At 35.2% G+C, this 20,647-nt stretch overlaps 2 protein-coding genes and 1 long non-coding RNA gene across 8 annotated transcripts in view; 2 read left to right on the forward strand and 1 right to left on the reverse strand.

The window, feature by feature from the left end:
* Naxd (NAD(P)HX dehydratase) overlaps positions 1-3,776 on the forward strand; it is a 57,999-nt gene extending 54,223 nt beyond the window's left edge. The window contains exons 1-3 of one of the 3 annotated variants that reach the window (XM_076822814.1): positions 1,831-2,211; positions 2,406-3,377; positions 3,527-3,776. In XM_076822814.1, coding sequence (XP_076678929.1) covers positions 2,437-3,377; positions 3,527-3,575 — 990 coding nt within the window. In that variant the 5' untranslated portion in view covers positions 1,831-2,211; positions 2,406-2,436 and the 3' untranslated portion in view covers positions 3,576-3,776. Of the gene's footprint in view, positions 1-1,830; positions 3,378-3,526 lie in introns of those variants that run through there. The other 2 variants (XM_076822815.1, XM_076822813.1) reach the window with 2 other exon arrangements.
* The window catches only part of Nkcc (sodium potassium chloride cotransporter), a 146,658-nt gene continuing 129,711 nt past the window's right edge, over positions 3,701-20,647 (reverse strand). For 3 of the 4 annotated variants that reach the window (XM_076822744.1, XM_076822746.1, XM_076822745.1), the window contains exons 9-19: positions 20,252-20,373; positions 19,946-20,145; positions 19,350-19,497; positions 16,800-17,041; positions 14,499-14,707; positions 13,846-13,957; positions 13,171-13,274; positions 9,799-9,913; positions 8,645-8,790; positions 8,442-8,553; positions 3,701-6,050 (exon numbers count right to left, since the gene is read on the reverse strand). In XM_076822744.1, coding sequence (XP_076678859.1) covers positions 5,915-6,050; positions 8,442-8,553; positions 8,645-8,790; positions 9,799-9,913; positions 13,171-13,274; positions 13,846-13,957; positions 14,499-14,707; positions 16,800-17,041; positions 19,350-19,497; positions 19,946-20,145; positions 20,252-20,373 — 1,646 coding nt within the window. In that variant the 3' untranslated portion in view covers positions 3,701-5,914. Of the gene's footprint in view, positions 6,051-8,441; positions 8,554-8,644; positions 8,791-9,798; positions 9,931-13,170; positions 13,275-13,845; positions 13,958-14,498; positions 14,708-16,799; positions 17,042-19,349; positions 19,498-19,945; positions 20,146-20,251; positions 20,374-20,647 lie in introns of those variants that run through there. The other variant, XR_013086687.1, reaches the window with a different exon arrangement.
* Positions 13,915-15,515, forward strand: LOC143374607 (uncharacterized). Its single transcript, XR_013086707.1, has 2 exons — positions 13,915-14,224; positions 14,267-15,515. It is a non-coding gene; the product is annotated as an uncharacterized LOC143374607 (long non-coding RNA).

Consider the following 20,647-nt stretch of genomic DNA (forward strand, 5'->3'; position numbering starts at 1 on the left):
TAAGCCATTTTTAATTTAGAGTTTCTATATAAAGCTTATAGACGTGAAGGGGACGCACGGGCTTGGAGAGAAATAAAGGGGACGCACAGGCTCCGATAGAAATGAAGAGGACGCACAGGCTTGGAGGTTGTCCGAAGAAGGTTAGATAGACAGAGAAGCATCTTGTTTCGCACAAGTTTCTGGGAATTTGTCAAATAAGGTAAATCGATAAAATTTTTCAAATTAGCGTAGCAATAAGAATTACAAAAATTATGGCGTACTGCTTGCAATGTAGAGTAAGTCACATTAGTGAAGAAAGTACGCTGAAAACGCATCTCCCTCGATACTTTCCAATCTTTTGTGAAAGACATTCGTATTACTTAAAAATTCACAGTAGTTGCCACGTTATTTATTAATTTTATTAGATTTCCATTAACAATATTAATTTAATTCATCAATAAACATACTAAATTAATTTTATTCCAACACCAATAAATTGTGCGTAAAAAATATTTGATCTCTTCGTTCATTTTCGCTGAATTACCATTAGCATTTAAATTTCCTGTGACAAGACTTTCTGCCATACGCTCTCACCTCCTTCGGGCACATTATGTAGTCTCTACACTTACTATAGCAAAAGTCCACTCTTTTTTTATAAGTTCTACATTAGGTTGTAACTAAAAAATGTGGCTTTTATATATTTACAGATAATCGAAGCAGAAGATGATGCAGTGTGATCTACGTCAGGGAAAAAAATTTATTGTGGCATAGTATTATATTAATTAAAGACTTTATTCAGCTTTGATCCTCTGTTTGCTTCTTGTATGTTTGCTTCATATCTGAAAACTCAAATTTACACCAATTCCACCAATCCAATTGTCTTGTAGCTTTGCAGGTGTGCGTAGTTTGGATCACAATATAATATATTGTTAAAAAAATAACCCCGAGGCGGTGAAAAATTTATCCAGTCATCAATAAACACTACAAAATGTGTGAAATCACCACAAAATTACCTTTTTTATAAAAAAGGTACAAAAAAGAGCGGCAAGTATATAATCCGATCAAAAAGAATCTTATTTAAAAACATTGACGTAAATTAATATAAATTTATTAATGTGCTATATTTAACTTTACAAAAGTAATAATATACAAAAATTGTGCCAATTATCACAATGGCTATTTATACAAAGAAAAAATGTATTAAATAATATTAAGCTGATATATTTTTATACAAATAAATATTTTATTACGAATAAATATTTTATTAAAAATACTTGGCGCTGCTCTCCGAAAAAAATGTTAATTGTCTTGGTTAATAAATAAAACAAAACAAGACACCACTGAGACAAGAAAGAAAGAAAAAGATTTTAATGCAATTTATACACATTTATTCAGTTTAGCAACACTAATTCGGAGAGCAGCGCCAAGTATTTTGAATAAAATATTTATTCGTATTAAAATATTTATTTGTATAAAAATATATCTGCTTAATATTATTTAATACATTTTTTCTTTGTATAAATAGCCATTTTGATAATTTGCGCAATTTTTGTATATCATTACGTTTGTACAGTTAAATATAGCACATTAATAAATTTATATTAATTTACGACAATGTTTTTAAATAAGATTCTTTTTGATCGGATTATATACTTGGCGCTCTTTTTTGTACCTTTTTTTTAAAAAAGGTAATTTTATTGGGTTAATACTACTGGATACATTTTTTTGATATTTCCGCCAGATATGATCATTTCGATTACACATGTCGTTCAGCAGATACTGATCATTGATCACTGGTGATCTCGCAACCGTTGTCTCACCGGTTTTGTTGGCTGAACGCAACCAATATAAACATATGAACTTGTTCGTAATGTGTTAAAAAAAATTGATCACTGATACCAATGTGCCAACCATTTTTAAGTTTTCATTTGTACACTTGTTTACGTTTTCCTTATTATCACACTGAAAAATTTGCCGTTTCCAATACACTCTTTCCATTTTATGTAACTAAACAGTTTTAGAGAGTGTTTGAATGACTTAGTATTTATTTATTTCATGTGTAAAATGGAAAAAGTTGTTACAACTACGCACACGTAAAATAAGTTATAGGTTATCAGGTTTTTTGATTATACTGTATTTCGGTGCTCTTGTTCGATTTCTGCTCTTCTTACTGTTTGGTAATCAAAAACAACGTTTTTATAAACAATCAATATAGTTATTCTGCACTTTCAGGTAATTTGGTACTTTAAAAACTATTTTTGTTCTCATTTGATTTTCATACAATTAACATCATAATGTGTAATACGAAATAAGTGAATATATGTAGTAGAGAAAGTGTTGCTTTGTATCATACATCATTATTACATTAAGCCAGATCATTCATTATCTTAAGAAATGGCTGTTGCTATTTTACATTTTGCCCACAGGAATTCTATCAAGCTTTTGTTAACTTCGACCATGTCTACGTCAGTGTCAGTTGATGAACGCATGTTAAAAGGAATAAGAAGAATAATTCCCAATTTGAACAATACTAAATACAAAGGTCAAGATGGCAGAATTGGTATATTTGGTGGTAGTATTGAATATACTGGTGCACCATACTTTGCATCTATGAGTGCACTCCGGACTGGATGTGATATGGTGCACATATTCTGTGCAAAGGAAGCAAGCGTACCTATAAAATCATTTAGCCCAGAGCCTATTGTTCACCCAGTATTGGATCAATATGATGCAATTAGGCAAATAAGACCATGGCTTGATCGCTTGCATGTAATTATTATTGGTCCAGGCCTTGGTAGGGACGATAAGATATTCAAGACGATTGTTGAACTGATTTCGATTTGCCGTGAAATGAAGAAGCCATTAATAGTTGATGCTGATGGATTATTCTTAGTTAGCCAAAAGCCTGACATTATAAAAGAATATCCCGGTATTATCTTAACTCCTAATGCAATGGAATTCAGCCGCCTGGTGAAAGGAGTACTTGACAAGGCTATTCAGCCTACACCTATGGTCAAACCTACTGATATTAAGCATTTGGCAGAAGCGCTTGGAAGGAACGTAGTGGTTCTACATAAAGGAGCAAAAGATGTAATTGCCGATGGACATAAAGGTACTGAAGCTGTGTCATGTGGATTAGCAGGCTCTGGGCGAAGATGTGGTGGGCAAGGGGATCTATTAGTTGGTGCAGTGGCTGTATTTTGGTGGTGGGCTATCTGTGCAGGAAGTAGTGAAAGTGCTTTGTCAGCTCCAGTGGCTGCCAGTTACGCGGCGTCAAGATTAATAAGAGAATGCAATGCATCTACATATAAGATGAAACAAAGAGGAATGTTGACGACTGATATGTTGGAACACATACAGCCTGTGTTTGCAAGAATCTTTGAAACTCATTGTAACAAGTGAGCTATTTGGTCATTATGACTACATATTTGGTGTTGATGTACAATGTTTTTTATAAAGGTTTCCGCGCAAGATTTTTTATCTATATATCATGTAGAGATTAGGAATAATTAAAATTAAATAATGATTATGTAAATGTTGATTATAGAACATCTTCGTTCAATGGGAGAAGTCGAACACCAAGCACTGATTCCTGAATTGTGCTCGTTCCTATAATATTTACTTTCAAAATAAGTAAGAAAAATGGATTTTCAATTTTTAATCACAGCAAGATTATCATATGAAACTCGGGAATCATAAATTCAGGAATTTAGCGACACAATTAATTACAATAAATTTATTATAATAATTTTGCATTAATATCGTTAAATACAATTACAAAATAAATAACACGTTTTTATAATCGTGTGTAGATATAATTTTACTAATCTTCCTTGCATTATTTTTATATTTACAAGTGGTGCGTTTGCAGCAGTGTTTTGTCTGCAAAGAGAATGAACTTTACATCATTATACATAGATGGTAAGATTGTTACGTTCTATTTATAAAATTAGTTGAACGTATAAAGATAAAGGTATAATATTATTTTGTAAATAATGGAGAGACTACATTATTTTACTGATACAAATTATTTATATACTACAGCGAAATAATGGTGCCAGCTTTCCAGTCGATAAACTTAACTGCAAATAATTCAGGGTTAGACTTTCTTCGCAGGAATTTATTCGTCTTCCATTTTGATTTTGTAATTGTGAAAGATTTAAGTCACTATTTCTTTTTTAATTTCCTATTCAATTGGTGAACAACGTGTTTGTCTAAATAATATTTCTTATTAAGTATCAGTAATATATTTTCTATTAGTTTAGAAATAAATACTTTATTTTTAAGTATCTCCGTTTCTCAAAATAAAAAATGCTACCATTTGCAACAATCAATTGAGTCGTATTTAGAGAGGAAACTATTTATTGCTTGGAACAATTAACAGTTGAAGCAAATCATTCACAAGTATGAATAAAACGACGAAGAAATATATTATCGAAGGAAAATAAAAAATATTCCTTTTTATCTGCTGTTTCAATTCAATACTATACAGTTACAGACATTTTAATATCAACTGTAATACAATATAACTAAATTCATGAATTAAGTTTAACACATCCTCGAGATAAATTATCCATGTATGATATTGAATGAGAAACTAAAGTTTGCACTTGAACGTGCATTTTATTTTGTCAATAAGATGCTAAAGGAAATTATGTCTAATATTCGCTAATAATATAAAAGTCATTTATCATTAGCTCAATAAACAAGATAGTTATTTGCGTAAAAGTACAATGTATTTTTGAAAAGCTATCGTTGTGTAATAGGGCGGAGCGATACTATATAGGCGAAAATTTAAATTTAAATTTTCAGTTGGCCTGGGTGCAGGATAGCTGTCTTTTGAGTAACCAAACACAACTGTAAAAAAATTTTGGAAAAATATTCATATCTGCAGGTTCCTTTTTCTCCTAAATAATCATATAATCATTTTTAGGAGAAAAAGGAACCTGCAGACATGAATATTTTTTCAAATTTTTTTTAGAGCTGTGTTTGGTTAATCAAAAGACAACTATCCCACACCCAGGCCAACCGAAAATTCAAATTTAAATTTTCCGCTCCGCCCTTTTCTGTACCTTTCTATTAGCGTGTCCTCGAAACAAGTATTAAAGTTACGGGTACTCACAAAACAATCCTACCACTGCATACGTATAATTTATTTTATATGTGTACTTCATTTTGAAGTGAAAAGTACAAATTTTAATCTGCGTCAATATACTTTGATTAATATGCTTCTAGGTAGTACCATCTACCCAAGAAATGCCGAAACAAATTTTGATACAAGAATCGGACAAGGTAAGTGCGAATTTCACAACAGACTATGAGTTCTATCCTGCATGATAGATTAGAATTTATAATAAGATTGCAGGAATATGGTGAATAGTATTAATTTATCCTAAGTAAGATAATAATATAGGATAATTATACTGAATTTGGGAGAATATTTTTATGCATGATCTTTACTACTTTCACGAATAACTTCTATTTTTAATGAACTATATATAATTTTTCATTTGAATGCACCGTAAATTAAAGTATATGAACCTTAGATTATAATAATGTGAATTCGAATTGGTAATGTTTACTTTAAAAGTAATTTAATATATAAAATACATTACGTGTAAATTTGATCGATACTTTTGTAAGTAACTGTATAATACCACCTATTGAAATCCTTATACTGTTGTCTTTCGCTTCTACGCTATAATTATCTCGTCATTAAGTACCATAGGGTTAAACGTTGGGGCGAATACTGTATAGAAAACAAAAACAGACGATAAGTAAGTACCTACACAACTTTTGGTATGAATATACCGAATACTGTCTGTCTGCATCAGAAAACGTCTTCACCGTCCGCGAGAACCTTTTCATGACGCTGTTCAACGCAAATCATTCTAGCGACTAAAATTATTTTATTGTTTACATTGATGTCGGTAAACTACGAGTAGAATGTCAGTACTGACGTGTGGTTGCCACGTATTAAAAGTGTCGGTGGCATATCCTTTGTTAAAGCCTCCAACCATGCCATATAAAGCGGGGCTGATACTGCGCCTTTCCGTGGCATTGGTAGTGACCTACAATTCACAGAATCTGTTATTTATGTGACAGAAGTTAGTAGTAAATTTTTTTAGTCTAACTGTTTCAACTTTACTAAGATCGACTAAGAATTAAATTAAATCCAATCCGTACTAGTTCATTGAATCCACTGATTGGTTTGATAAGGTGATAGATCGTCCAAAAAGCTTGTGTCACGATGCATTCATGCATTTCATTATAGATTTTTCAAATACAGAGGAATACGAGACTAATGCAACTTATTTTTGCCGTTTGAGAAAAGTTTTGTGAAGACATTGGAGAGTAGGTACTTATATGGGTTTGAAAAGTGAGCATAGTGATTTCTGCATAGTGAAACATCGTGAAATCAACAAAGTTTTAAGCACCTTTCTTTGTAAGGTATATATGTAGACTAAAGTAGAATGACTTAATGGAAGAAATGTGAAATTTGTTGATTCACAAGAAGTCTGAAATGTTAAATTTTCCAAAACCAACAATTTATAGACGGAAAACAACGAGGGTGGTCTCGTAGCTGGAACTACGGAACGGCACTCACAGAACAGAATCATCTTGATTGCATGGTAATGTGCATGTCTTTGGTTGCATAGTGCAGCACTAAACCATTAGGTACTGAAGTAAAAGAAGAAAAGAAGATGAAAAGTGGATTGTACACTTTGTTTACCAGTTATTTCGTGGATTGAAATATTTTTTACTGGGTAAAAAATTGGAAAATGTCAACACCATGAGAAACAGTATTTAAGAATGTTTTAACACGTTCTGAATACCGTGCTATTTTTACCGATGGCCTACACTAGCGCATTTAGTAAATATGTTTGGCTTGAATGGAAAGTTCAGCATGGGCTACCGGTAACACGCGTGGTATGAAATGTATGCATTAATAAAAAATCGAAGAAGTTTTACACTGACGGCATAATGACTTTACCCAAAATATGGTAGTCCAGTGAAATTAGACGGAAATCTGTCTAATCTACAGAATAAATCCCAGCAAGTTAAATTTTGGTATGGGCGTTTATTTGATTGTTTTAAACAATATGTCAAAAGTCCCCATCAATCCGAGCACCGCTAAAAAATTTTACAGAGGGTTGAAAAAAATAATAACAGTTTTTCACGAATATCTCGTTATCTAGCAGTTTTCCGATAAAAAGAGTTATTACGAAATTTATAGCTTAGTAAATTCTCTACAAAAAAGGTAATATGAGTTTTTTTGTAGGAGTTACTAAGTTTCAACCCCCATACTTTTGACAAGGAAAGATCTCGAACCTGGAAATTCAAAAAATTATGAAACTCTGTAAATATGTAGGGGATGTTCTCCTGAGTACAACGCAATTTTGTTTGCTGCCCAAAATCACTCCAAGAGGGTGCAATTGACCCCTGAATATCCGTTTTTTTTTCAATTTTGTGTTATAACTGGCGAACCCTAAGAACTGTAATGAACTATAATTTACCAATGATAGTCCTAATTAAAAGATGTAATTTTCTCCTGAACACTTTTTTCTATCTCCTACAGTTCGCGAGTAAGAATACAAAATAATTTTTTTTCCAGGGGTCCATTGCACCCTCTCGGAGTGATTTTGGGCAGCAAACAAAATTGCGTTGTACTCAGGAGGACATCCTCTACATATTTACAGAGTTTCATAATTTTTTAAATTTCCAGATTCGAGATCTTTCCTTGTCAAAAGTATAGGAGTCGAAACTTAGTAACCCGACATACATGGAAGTGGTTACTCCTACAAAAAAAACTCATAGCACCTTTTTTGTAGAGAATTTACTAAGCTATAAACTTCGTAATAACTCTTTTTATCGGAAAACTGCTAGATAACGAGATATTCGCGAAAAACTGTTATTATTTTTTTCAACCTTCTGTAAAATTTTTAGCGGCGCACGGATCGATGGAGACTTTTGACATACTGTTTAAAACGACAAAATAAAGACCCATACCAATATTTAGCTTGCTGGGATTTATTCCGAAGACAGATCCTAATTTCACTGGACTAATGGGAAGAATTTGTGAAACGATTGCGTTTTTCGTAGAATTAAATGATATGATTGAAATATTGATGCAATTATATAAAATAACCAACCATACAGATAAAAAATGAGCACGAATTACGGGTTGTATAATATGTAAAAGTGATATAAAAGAATATAAAAAATTTGAAAAGCACAAATCTGTTAGAAAATCCAAAGAATACATAAGGATTTCTATTCCATGTACTAAGGACCCTGAAAATAGGAATTTGCAAGTATATTTCGTTGTAATTACCACACCCAATAGTTAATGCGTGAATATTTATAAAAATCTGTGCAACTATTTTTTTAAATATTCAAAAGCGGGATTAGAACGTTATAAGATATTTCTTATTATTTATATACATTTTATAAAAACGTACATTACGACCAATGTGGATTGACTGGAATTCTCTAATAATAATTCTCGAAGTCTCAATTGTCTGTAGGTCTTATCTTTTAGAGACTGAAGTTCAAGATCTGTCACACAGCATTCTGGAATCAAATTATAAATTGGTGTAAAAAAATCAAATCAGTTTTGATGATGGACGGTGATAATTATTGCCAGTTAATTCAATTTTCTTACCAGAATCGGCTGAATCGTTTTTTCGGAAATCAGATATGAGTTTATCAAAGAAATCTTGAGTGTCCTGTTTCGGTTGGATACTAATGTCGTCCACCATTTTCAAACTCGTATATCTTATCCTGAACTTCGCCATGATTTCAGCCATTCTAAAGTTTATAAAAATAATAATCAGTGATAAAAGTATCTAACTTTCTGCATTTGGTTCATGCGATTTTTAGTCTAACGATACTATAAAATCTATTCCTATTCGTGGTTGCTTAAAGTAACGTTATTTAGATATCTACAAATAAGCATGTAAAAAATCAGTATCATAAACGATGTTTGCCTCCATATTTCCTTCGTATAGAATCGATGTTCGGGTTCGCTGTCGGGTCTACACGGAGGGAATATTGTATTCTCATCTTGTAAGAAACATCATTAAAAAATTTAGGGGAGTAATTTTAAGCTTTAAGCTTAAAAATAAGGAGTCGAGACCGATATAATTTCGGTTACGGTCACGGTCCGTGAGACGACTGAAATGGCATTCTCGTAGTCGCCTCAACCGGAATTGGCGAGCGAAAATCGCTTAAGAGTTTCCTCTCAACCGAAATTTTTGAGAGATAGAAATCGGTCAACTGAAATTCTTCAGAGGTAGAAATACGGTGAACCAGAATTCATGAGAGTTGGGAATACGGTCGGCTCAAATTTTTAAGAGAATTTGTTACGATTACGATTGCGACTCGCAAGTCGTAACTCGTAACTGAAATTTGTTAATTATTTTGAATATTAATTACATATTCAGCTGGGTCGAATCCAAGACCCAACCGTTTCTCTCATTGCCAGAATCACGGTCAGCATTTCGCTTACTTCGGTCGGAATTACGGTCAAAATATCTCTCAGAATTTCTCTCAACTGAATTTCTGTCATCTTACAATACGGGCAGAGATTCTTAACCGAAAAGAAATCGGTCAAGCATTTCGGTTACCTCTCAGATTTTCGCACTACATGTTACGATCAAAATTTGTCTTATTTCTCATTATGGTCAGAGGTTATTAAGAGAAATGTAACCGGTAATGAATTCCGGTCACTGCTTCGGTCTCTATTCCCTGCTTAAAAGTATGCTAGATGTTTTTTTTTATTATACCACTAATATTACTCGATCATTTCTAACTTACTCTTTTTCTTGAGCCACGATGTCCTGCTTGTGGTTGGCTAATGCAAAAATTCGCATTTTACAGTGTTCCCAATTCGAGCGCGTGCTAATTATGTATGGCAAAAGGATCGTCAGACCTGCCGAATAAGAACCTCTGCCACTTACAAATGAGCCTACATTCTTTTATAATCAAATTGCAAACGATTGAGAAGTCATGCGTTATTATTTTAAAATTAAACAACAAGAAGTCAAACAGTATATTATTCCTAAACGTTAGCTGATATTATCTTTATTGCTATTAGGTTACAATAACTTAATTGACCTTTAATTTTTCGGAACTCATTTGCTAAATTGCATTTTAGCATGATACGGAACCGATTTTTTTAAATATAAATTGTTACGAGAGAATGTATATTTGTTCATACATATATGCCTTTTAAATGACACAGTAAATGTCTTCGTCAATTTCATTCAGATACCCGATCAGAATTTAGGATAGTATATGACCAATATCCCGGATAGCACACGACGTCTTAAAGACCTCCATGTTACGTCTGTTTTAGGTCTGTACCTGTAGGTGTGTTTTAGACATCGTGTACTATCTGGGAACTACATATGCGCAATATCAATGTTTTTAAGAAAATTGTATCTAAATAAAAATTCAAAGTAACGAATAAAAGATAAATAAGTTATTCATCATTTGTCAAATAAAGATAATACGGGTTATTTTTATTCGACGGGAAACAGATGAATAGATTTATTCGATGAGAAGTTATTCAACGAATAAAGATACTTTTTTTATTCCACGAGCGTTTCCTCTTCAGCGTCGAATAATGTTTTCATTTGTACATACATATACATATTTGTATCTTCATTCGACGGTTTATTCGAGCTCGAATCATTTGCGGGCGCGCGTTCAAGCCGCCGAGAATCGAGAACTGCCGCGAGCGTTACAATCCTATATAATAAGACGCTTAAGGTATCTGTTCGTTGCTTAGCAAATCTGTTTAGACTTTTTTCGTACTTTCCGATGATCTAAAAGCTTCAAATTCAGTATGAAGTTTGCTGGACACCCAAAGATGCAGGTAGTACCTGTGCCTTAAAACAGGTTTTAATTATGTTTATCTTGTGGACCCTAAAGGTTTTAAACACTGCTGAACACCTTAGTGGTTGTTTTATTTTCCTTTCTTCGCCATGACATGACGAAAGACAAGACAGGTACCTATTGTAGGTACCAGAAAAGTACAGGGTCATCCGTTAAAACTGCAACCTAGGCGCACGCGAACAAACGAAATGGCAACACCGCCTCATGGACGCATTCCACTACAACCATTCACCGGCCTGGCGTTCGGAGGGCTGTCAGCGACCACTCTTTCAAATTAACGTCGCAAAGAGCTGTGCGGAATTTCCCGGCCCAGGTAAGCGAGCCGCGCGCTCCGCTTTTATGGTCGGTTTACCACTCGCACCCTAGATCACTGTAATGAGGTTTGAAAACAATGTTGACTGGTATCGTACCCGTCTTAATTAAAAAAAAATTAGCTACGACAGGGTTGACCGCGGCGCTATACCCCTGTACGGAGAGATTTTTCGCCACCTGCGTGTAAAAGCTACAATAATGGCGCATCGTTCCAAAAAATGACATTAACGGAAGCCGGTATAAGCGTGGTGTTGAGAAGCTAAAAGGTTAAAACATTCAGACGCAACAATTGTAGAAAAAAAATTCGAACACCGCTACAATCAAAAAGACACGTCCCATTAGTTACCCGTTACGTCCGATCTATGCATGCATTGCATTAAGAATAAAATTAAAGAAAAAGAAAACCAGAACAATAGATTCTGAGGTTTGCAGAACTAACACATAATGAATAAAAATTTAATTTCTCAATTTAAGAAAGTAATGATACAGAAACAACTAGCCTATTGTTTATCAACACCGTGAATTTTAAAAAGAGCATTAAGTACAGTATCAAATAAACGGTTTGCAAAAGCTTTTCACAACAATTATGGTTAAAAAATTGATAAAAGAAAAATTAAGTAAACATAAAATATTTTAAATTATCCATCATTAAGAGGGAATAATTTTTCCTCATTTTTGGGCGCAAATTGCATTCCGATATCTTTTATAGTTCAAAAGTTATACGAAAAAGACCCCAAATTCTTCAACCCAGGCCGGGAAATTTCGCAACAGCTCTTTGCGACGTTAATTTGAAAGAGACTATCCTAAAATTTTCGAACCTCGGGCATCACTGCTGTCCAACGGTCGCTGGCAGCCCTCCGAACGCCCGCGCCGGGCCTGTGAATGGTTGTAGTGGAATGCGTCCGTGAGGCGGTTTTGTCATTTCGTCTGCTCACGCGCGCGTAGGTTGCAGTTTTAACGGATGACCCCGTACCCGAAATTTAGAAAATCGGTATTTCCTTGGGGGGGGCGGATGCCTTGGATTTGGGTGTCCCCGAGCACCCGTGTGACGTAGTCCCGCGAAATGCCCTTCACCCTGATAGCCAGATCTGGGCAGCAGAATCTGACGTCAGAACTGCAGCAGTCTGTGTCCGCATTTGGCTGCGTTCTGATGTGCAGAGCCTGAGGTGCAGTGCCTGATGTCAGATGGACAGCAGATCGACAGCAGATTTCGCCGTCTGCTAGGCACAGCAACAGCGCCATCTGAGGTCCAGAATTACCAAGCAATTGCCCAGCAGACGGCGAAATCTGCTGTCGATCTGCTGTCGATCTGCTGTCCATCTGACATCAGGCACTGCACCTCAGGCTCTGCACATCAGAACGCAGCCAAATGCGGACACAGACTGCTGCAGTTCTGACGTCAGATTCTGCTGCCCAGATCTGGCTATCAGGGCAGGTGACTAATTAGACAGGTACCCAAAAGTCGGAAAATTTCGTATTTTGCAAGGAAAATTGTTTCTAGAGGGGTTTCCAACAAAAATTGTGCTTAGCTTAGACGTCTTATTATATAGGACAGTAATGCCTAGCGAAGATAGGCTAAAAGACTAGTGTCATATAGCTATCGCCCAATTTAAATCGTCATAATTTGCGTGTTAAAAATCGGTGTGAATTGCTGCAAGCATTAAGGCGTGCATTTTCAATGAAGGATTTACACCAGTTTTTCGTATTATAGGTAGAGGTAGGCGCATTTCAATCGGTTTCGTCGCTTTTAAAGCAGCGCAAGAGATCAATTCATCACGTGTGACGATAGCGGATGCGCGACCGTAAGAAGCAACTAAATGCAACCTTGATTTCTTATTTAGTTGTTGAAAATAAGTGCATGGGGAGCTTTATTAAAAAATCAAGTAGGTATTTCATGTGCATCAGCCTAATGTCAATAAGTATAAACTGTAAACACCTCAATCGTTTGCAAACACGTGTAAATATTTTATGAATTACCTCCATCATCATACAACCACCACACATCTATTGTCCCCTTCTTATGTTTTCTATGGAAAATTGCCAAGTGTTCAGGCACGGTTGCCATCGCGTGCTTCTTCTCCCTGAATGTTTATAACATACAAAATTTTATGATACTATTGATAGGTTAATGATGTTATAATTATTCTTTTGTCCTATTTAAATATTACTAAACAGTCAAAATTAAATTATGCAGAATATTTTGACGAGCATGTGTGAATATTAGTAATACTTGTTGTTAAAATCAGACTACATAGAACTTGTGATTTTATTATAGTAATCACGACTATTTAATCCCTGGTGTAATATTAATCATGAAAAGATAATTGAATCATATTTTTACAGTTGTATACGTATCATTTAACAATTTTATAATACTCGGTAGGATATTTACTGTATTATAAAAAGTACTTTCAATTGCAAACTGCAAGAAAACACGACTTGTCAGTGTTTTCAACTTTAAATTTGAAAATCTTTCAAAGACTAATTGAAGGTGAAGACGTACATATGATTAATGATAATGACAATTGCTGTTTGATTGCGTGTTTTTTTGAGAAATGGATGTATTGAGTATTGTGTGTGATTTGAAATGTGTACAATACCCAGGAATAGAAAATGCGTAAATTATAAAATATAGGTAATTATAACTCTTACATTAATTTCTCGATTGCGTGTTTCTTTTTGTGTTTGAGGTGTTCTCGTGCACTTCCGTGAGTTGGTGAATCTCTAATTATTTTTGGTCCATCGACGGGCACGAATTGAGTTCCTGGAACACGTATCATATTAGAATCTTCAATCTGTCATAATTTTTGTGAAAGACAATGAAGAAAGATGGAACACTGAATGAATTAAGCAATTTTATTATATGTAGACATACTAAGAAATAATATTCTTATAATTTTTAAATGTATGTAATCTTTGAATGGAGCTGGAGATTCTTTTTCCAATATAACAATGATTTTTTAATGTACTTTCTACAAAGATACCACTGGAAATAATTTAATTTTTCTTTTAAGTGCCTCAATTGTAATTCGTCTTCTTTAAAGGGGACTCCAGACACTGACACATGTTGCAGTGAAACATGCATCTTGCTCACACGCCTACCTGGTGAGCAAGACGCCAGTTCTGCTTCTGATGCTGAGACACGGAAACCGATCTACAAACTTAGTAACAATTATCATGAAATCTGGCAGTTGATGCATATGTCAACATTTCACTACAACAAGTATTAGCATCTCGAGGGCCTTTAAGTTTTTAAGTGACATCGAATATTTTTAAGATTTTTACAATAAATAAATTTATTTTACCCATTGTCGGTACACTTTGAACTCTTGGAATCTGACTCGACATGGACAAATTGCTATCGACATGCATCAAAGTGCTCCCCGGTAAATCATAGCTGCTTTGTGCCAGAGCGCCGTGTTCTTCATCACCATTTGCAGTTACAACTTCGGAGCAGTCCAGACCTTCCGCAATTCGCAGCATTGCCACGGCTAATTTTTGGTCAAATGCATTGCTGCAATGAGCACAGTGTTTTATTTTATGTAAAACAGAAACTGCATCAATATTTTCTATTTAATTAATGTTCTACATAATACTCGTAACGAATATTGTTTGAATCTATGGATTTTCTACAAACAAATATATCGTTAAGGCATAATTTTTTACTCCATATTAATACTGTACAGTACGATAGTACACATGCAATTTAGTGCACATCAAAATAGGACACGCAATATAGTGCATATACAATTTAGAACACATGCAGTTTAACGCACATTTTTTTAGTGCACATCAGGATAGCGCACAGCAAGGTTTCACACACAAGATAGTGCACATGCAGTTTAACGCACATTTTTTCAGTGCATCAGGATAGCACACAGCAAGGTTTCACACACAAGATAGTACACATGCGATAGTGCACATACAATTTAGAACACATGCAGTTTACCGCAAATTTTTTTAGTGCATCAGGATAGCGCACAGCAAAATTTCACGCACAAGATAGTACGGTAAACTTGCCGTTGAACTGGGCCCTCGCTTTTCTCGTCACCGTCAACTGTTTTACAGTCGATGGTATTAGTATTGGTTGGGGCCCCCTATGAAACAGATTTCAATGTATTATGCCGAAACTTTTTTATTAATATCTCCGAAACTAAGGCCGACCGCCAAAAAGTTTAAAAGGAAATGTTGTTTAGAATGACGACCTTGACAACATATGTGAAAGTCATCGAAATCGGCGGGGGCCCAGTTCATCGGCAAGTTTACCGTGCTATCCTGTTGTACACTAAATAAAATGTGTGTTAAGCTGCATGTGTTCTAAATTGTATGTGTACTATCTTGTGTGTACTGCTGTGCGCTATCCTGATGTGCACTAAAAAAAATGTGCGTTAAACTGCATGTGTTCTAAATTGTGCACTATATTCTGTGTTCGATTTTAATGTGCGATAAATTGCATGTGTAATATCGCACTGTGTAGTATTGATATGGAGCCCAATTTTTTTACACAAAAATAAAATCGTTCTTTGTTAATTTCGAATTATTTCCTTAATTACAAGTAAAATCCACTCTATGAAACGCAACTATTAGGACTATAGTAATAGTATACACCCTATATGTATAACATGGGAGAGCTGGTGCAATACACAACTCAACTGACAATATTACGAGACTACTGTGTTAAAAAGCACATCTAACCGTATCGAAGCCTTACAAAAGAGGGAATCTCTATTTGTTGCTACATTTTGAAATCTATCATTTCATAAGAAAAATAAATGGTACTTATACTATGTTACTATAATTTGCAGAAAGTCTGATAACATGTTTCTGAGAAATATGATGTGAAAGAGGAGCAAAATACATATTAGGGGGAAGAACATCTTACATGTCACAGCCTGAGGCTACGAGGGTGATTGAGGTGCCATAAACAGTGACAAGGACTACGTCTATAAACTTCGATAGTGTTATTGTTTTCGTCAAGTGTTTAGTAAATGTCGCTTCTGCGTGAAAGTTATGGGAGTATATGTATCTTGTAGGACCTACTGGCCTATGAAAAAAAGGTGGCAATAAATTTTGGAACACCGATTTTTGCGGAAACGGATAGCCGAGGGGAACAGATGACGAACTTGATAGTCTTCCAAAAATAACTTATGGTAGCTTACAGGGGTTGTAAATCACAGGGTGTTTTTACACAGAACTGTGCTTTCATCATACTTCTTACGTATGCAGCAGTGAAAAATTATTTATTGCAAACATGAGCTACACAAAGGTTATAAAAATGGAAAGCAGCTAAATATTAATCTTTAATAATGTAATCAAAATTTTCTGTTCGAATACACTCATACTGCTTATGTTAGCAATAAACGTTTTGGACCTGATATATAAGTTGTCAGTGTTTCATCAACTTTTTTCTACGCAACAGTCGTGTCTTTTTATAGGCATAAAAATACTTTGAATATTTTAATATTGTTTTCATATTCTATGCATCATATTTTGGTGACTACACACGTTCGTATGCTTTCGTGATGCATTTTAGATACCATCATCCCCATTGAAAAGATGGCTGGTTTGTATACATATAGTAGTAGCAATAACTTTAACCGTCTTACTGAAGGACGTTGAAGTATTCCTGAAGATCCTTGTGGTTGCAAGTGGACCAGTGCGTTTTGTAGCCCATTAAAACTACATTTGGCGCTAACTTCCCAACACCTGCAGCTTGCATCAAAGCTGACACGCCCCGTTCGAAACACAAGTCTTCCACCACGTGATAAAACGACTTTATGCGTTGTTGATGCAGCCATGCGTAACCGTTTCTTAATCGCATCGATCGTAAACGATATGACAGTCTAGTCTGAAAACATGACGCAGCATTGTTAGGTTTACACTGACACAAAGTGTTGGATGATTTGGACTTCTGTACTATACATGAAACGATAAACATGCTGTTTAGGGGACCCACCTCCTATGATCTGGGCCTTGACATATATTGTTGTCAACTTTTGAGAGATTTAATATAAAAAAAAACGGTGTTTCAGAAATGGTGGGTCGTGGGGATTTGAACGAGCAAAACTTATGGATGGTGCGCATCCGCAAATTGCCTGTGTGCTGCCTACCTATTTACCGTTTTTGGAGGAGTATTTTGCTTGTCGGAATGTTATTCTGCAGGGAGAGTATGTTTTTGAAACACATTTTTTTATCTTAAATCTCTCAGAAAATCTAGCCCCAAACAACTACTGTACGCACTTGTTATAATCCCGCTTCTACCACGCGTTGTACGCTCGGCGACTATCCCCACCATTTCTTGGAATCCTTCGGACGAGAGTGACAGAACCCAAGAAGGAGTAATAGGCTCTTTCGTTTCCTCTCGCTCGCTCTTAGCTTTTCTCACTCGCGCCATTGATCGCGCGGAACCGTCGGGGTTATAACGAGTGCGTACTGTACCGACCCAGTAAACAAACTGACCGCAGTATGCCAGCCAATATGCAACAGATTCGAGTACTATTGCGAGATGAGAAGCAAGACTACCCACAAGCTGAAATGTCACAGGGGCAAGGGGAATCGCCCGCTCGCTCCACCTTATCCCCTCCAAGAAGTCCTACTTTTCGGTTCTTAGCGGCTGTCCATATCCGCGGATTGTTGCGATTGGTTTCGTTCGCGTTCTTCGTCACGGGACGAACTGTGTTGGAGGGGATACGTTGACGCGAGCGGGCAATTCCTCTTGCCCCTGTGACATTTCAGCTTGTGGGTAGTCTTGCTTCTTCTCATCTCGCAATAGTAGATTCTGCGTCAGATTCGGGGCCTACTATGTCCGCATTTAACTATGGTTCTGTGGTCAGATCCTGATGTCAGACCCTGCCGCTAATCTGCTCGCAGGTTAAGGCAGCACAATCTGTTGGTTTTCTGCTGTCAGTCTGCTTTCATCATCGAATATAACAAATCCTATATCAAATCTGTAGTCTTTCTGTCACAAACATTTGTACTCGGGCGTTGAGCAAAATCTGCAAAACGGACGTGGCTGACTGGGGGTACACACGAATCGTTGATAACTGTTTAACAGACAACGAGGAATCGCTAAAACCTTCTGAAGGTCAGTGATGACGGTGACTTTGACAACTACCAAGGTCAAGATCATTGGAGGTGGGAAAAAATTTGAAGATTTTCCCCGAAATTTACGTACTTTGCCTCACCATACTTTTCTATGGATAAGGGTTTACTTAAATGTGGCTATGTAGCGTGATAAAATGTATTTTCACCCATGAGTACATGTAATATGAAAAGGATATACATGTTATAACCTTTTGAAAAATACCCTTTCGTGAATCTCTATTTTATTTCGTTTTTCCGCTTTAGTTACGTTTACAAATCGTTATTCATGCGTAGTCACGATGAATTTTGCATGAGAGTATTTGTTAGAACCTACTTAAAATGGCTGCATCAGAATCTCTTGCTGCAAGTTGCATCAGCGCAAATTATAACGCGATTTATCATCACATAAAAATTCACTTTAGCATTTTGCTATGCAATCCGAAAAAACATTTACGCTGCAGAAATATTAAAAAACCAGTGTAAAAAGTTACATAGTGATGACCATGTAAGTTTTCATACTGGAAATTCGATCGGGAATATGGAAGTTCTTTGTAAGGGTAGTTCGTTATCCTAGAATAAAATAATACCAGAATCAGATTCTATGGCTCAAAAAATCCTAAAACTTCCATTTATAATGAATAACGTATAAATAACAGTGATATGAAGTTCACCTTTCCTACGATTCCGGACTACTACTATGCGGCGCTTCATTATCCCCACAATGGCTTTAGTTATCGAGTGGGCATATGGAAAGGAAAAGAGAATAAATATGAAATTTACGCTAATTCCTTTTAATAAGAATAGTTTGTATCAAACTATACCGAAAATATATATATTTTCAGATAAAAATTCAATTGTATATTATAAAAATTAAATTTCTTAATCTCCTAGAACAAGTTAAAAAGTAGAAAGGATATAATGGTGTACTTCACAAAGAAGTAAATAATAATGGATAATTGATCATTTTCGGCAGAAAAATGTGATAGCATTTTACGATGAACTTACTAAAATGGCACGAAGAATAAGACACAAAGTTCACAGGAAAAGTAGGATTGTTTGGTTCTACTACATACCGGATATACTTCCCCGCAAATCAACAGTGAATGGTTTTTCGTAATGAGATTTGCCAGATGGAGCAACGCTGGCCTGGCGCCAGGTGATCCGGTCAGTGCCAACATTTGGGGAGCGTAATTCTTGACGTGCTCGTCCATTGAATTCAGTCTGCAACATTCCATTCAATTCAATATGTATAAAACATACCGTATGGTCTAGTTACATTAAAAACAATATTACGTAACCAAACCTGCACAATAATATATTTGTATATTATTAGTAATTTTAAATGATTATACAAAATCTAAAGACGTATTTCTCCAATTTATATGAAACGGCAACATGAAATTATTAAATTAAATGAATAAAATTTCGGCCAATTTTTAACGCGACACAACAATTTACATTCTAGCAAGATGAATAGTAATTGAACAAAGCAAAGTAAGCCACAAACATGTGTAGAAGAATTCGCGGGGTCAGTCAAGACCGCAGAAGTCGTCTCAACGTATATGTATGAAGTATTATCGTATATGTATACATATGTCATATGAAGTGAAGCAAATTAAAATGATCATGAATGATTGTAAGAAATATTAAACCTGTTCAACAATCTTACCGATATACGATAGAAAGTGCAGTCTTGTATGTTTGAGCTTGCGTACTACTGCCCCAATTCACATCCGGGTTTCGATAAACAACTATCAAATACAGCGCGAAGATAATGACAAAAGTGACCAGCGAGGTCACCCAGTCAATCAGGAACATTATGGAAACGCAAGTGATAAAGCCGAACAGCGACAGCCAGGTGTTATAGTACTGTACAGAAATATCGAATTGTCTTAAGCGTCCATTCGTTGTTGAATAATACACCTGCATTTCATTTGCAAGCTGTTCATATTTTTTTGGTATATTAATTCCTTACTCTGAATGTAGGACGCCATCCAAGTGGTCGAATCAATGCCGCGTGAAAAGTGCAGAAATTAATTAAGGCGTAGGACGCGAGATAAAAGTTTGATATCAGGGGTGCTACTACGTTCAAGTTTGCTGAAAACAGAAAATTGAGAAATATATATATAGATAGTATTGTTTAAATTATTATTATTGTTCGCTACTACAATTATTTATATTTACTGTAATTTTTGGAAAGTAAAATACTAATAGTAAGTTATTCCATTTTCTCTTTCAATGAAACTGTGATGTTGTACATTGAAAAATAAATTTCGTAATTATATAGTGTTCAAGCTATTGAGACTTGACTCAGTACGAAATGAGTTTAATTGTACGCGTCACTATAATGATATGCAAATATGTATGTATA

Source organism: Andrena cerasifolii, chromosome 11 (assembly GCF_050908995.1).
Source record: "Andrena cerasifolii isolate SP2316 chromosome 11, iyAndCera1_principal, whole genome shotgun sequence".
NCBI lineage: Eukaryota > Metazoa > Arthropoda > Insecta > Hymenoptera > Andrenidae > Andrena > Andrena cerasifolii.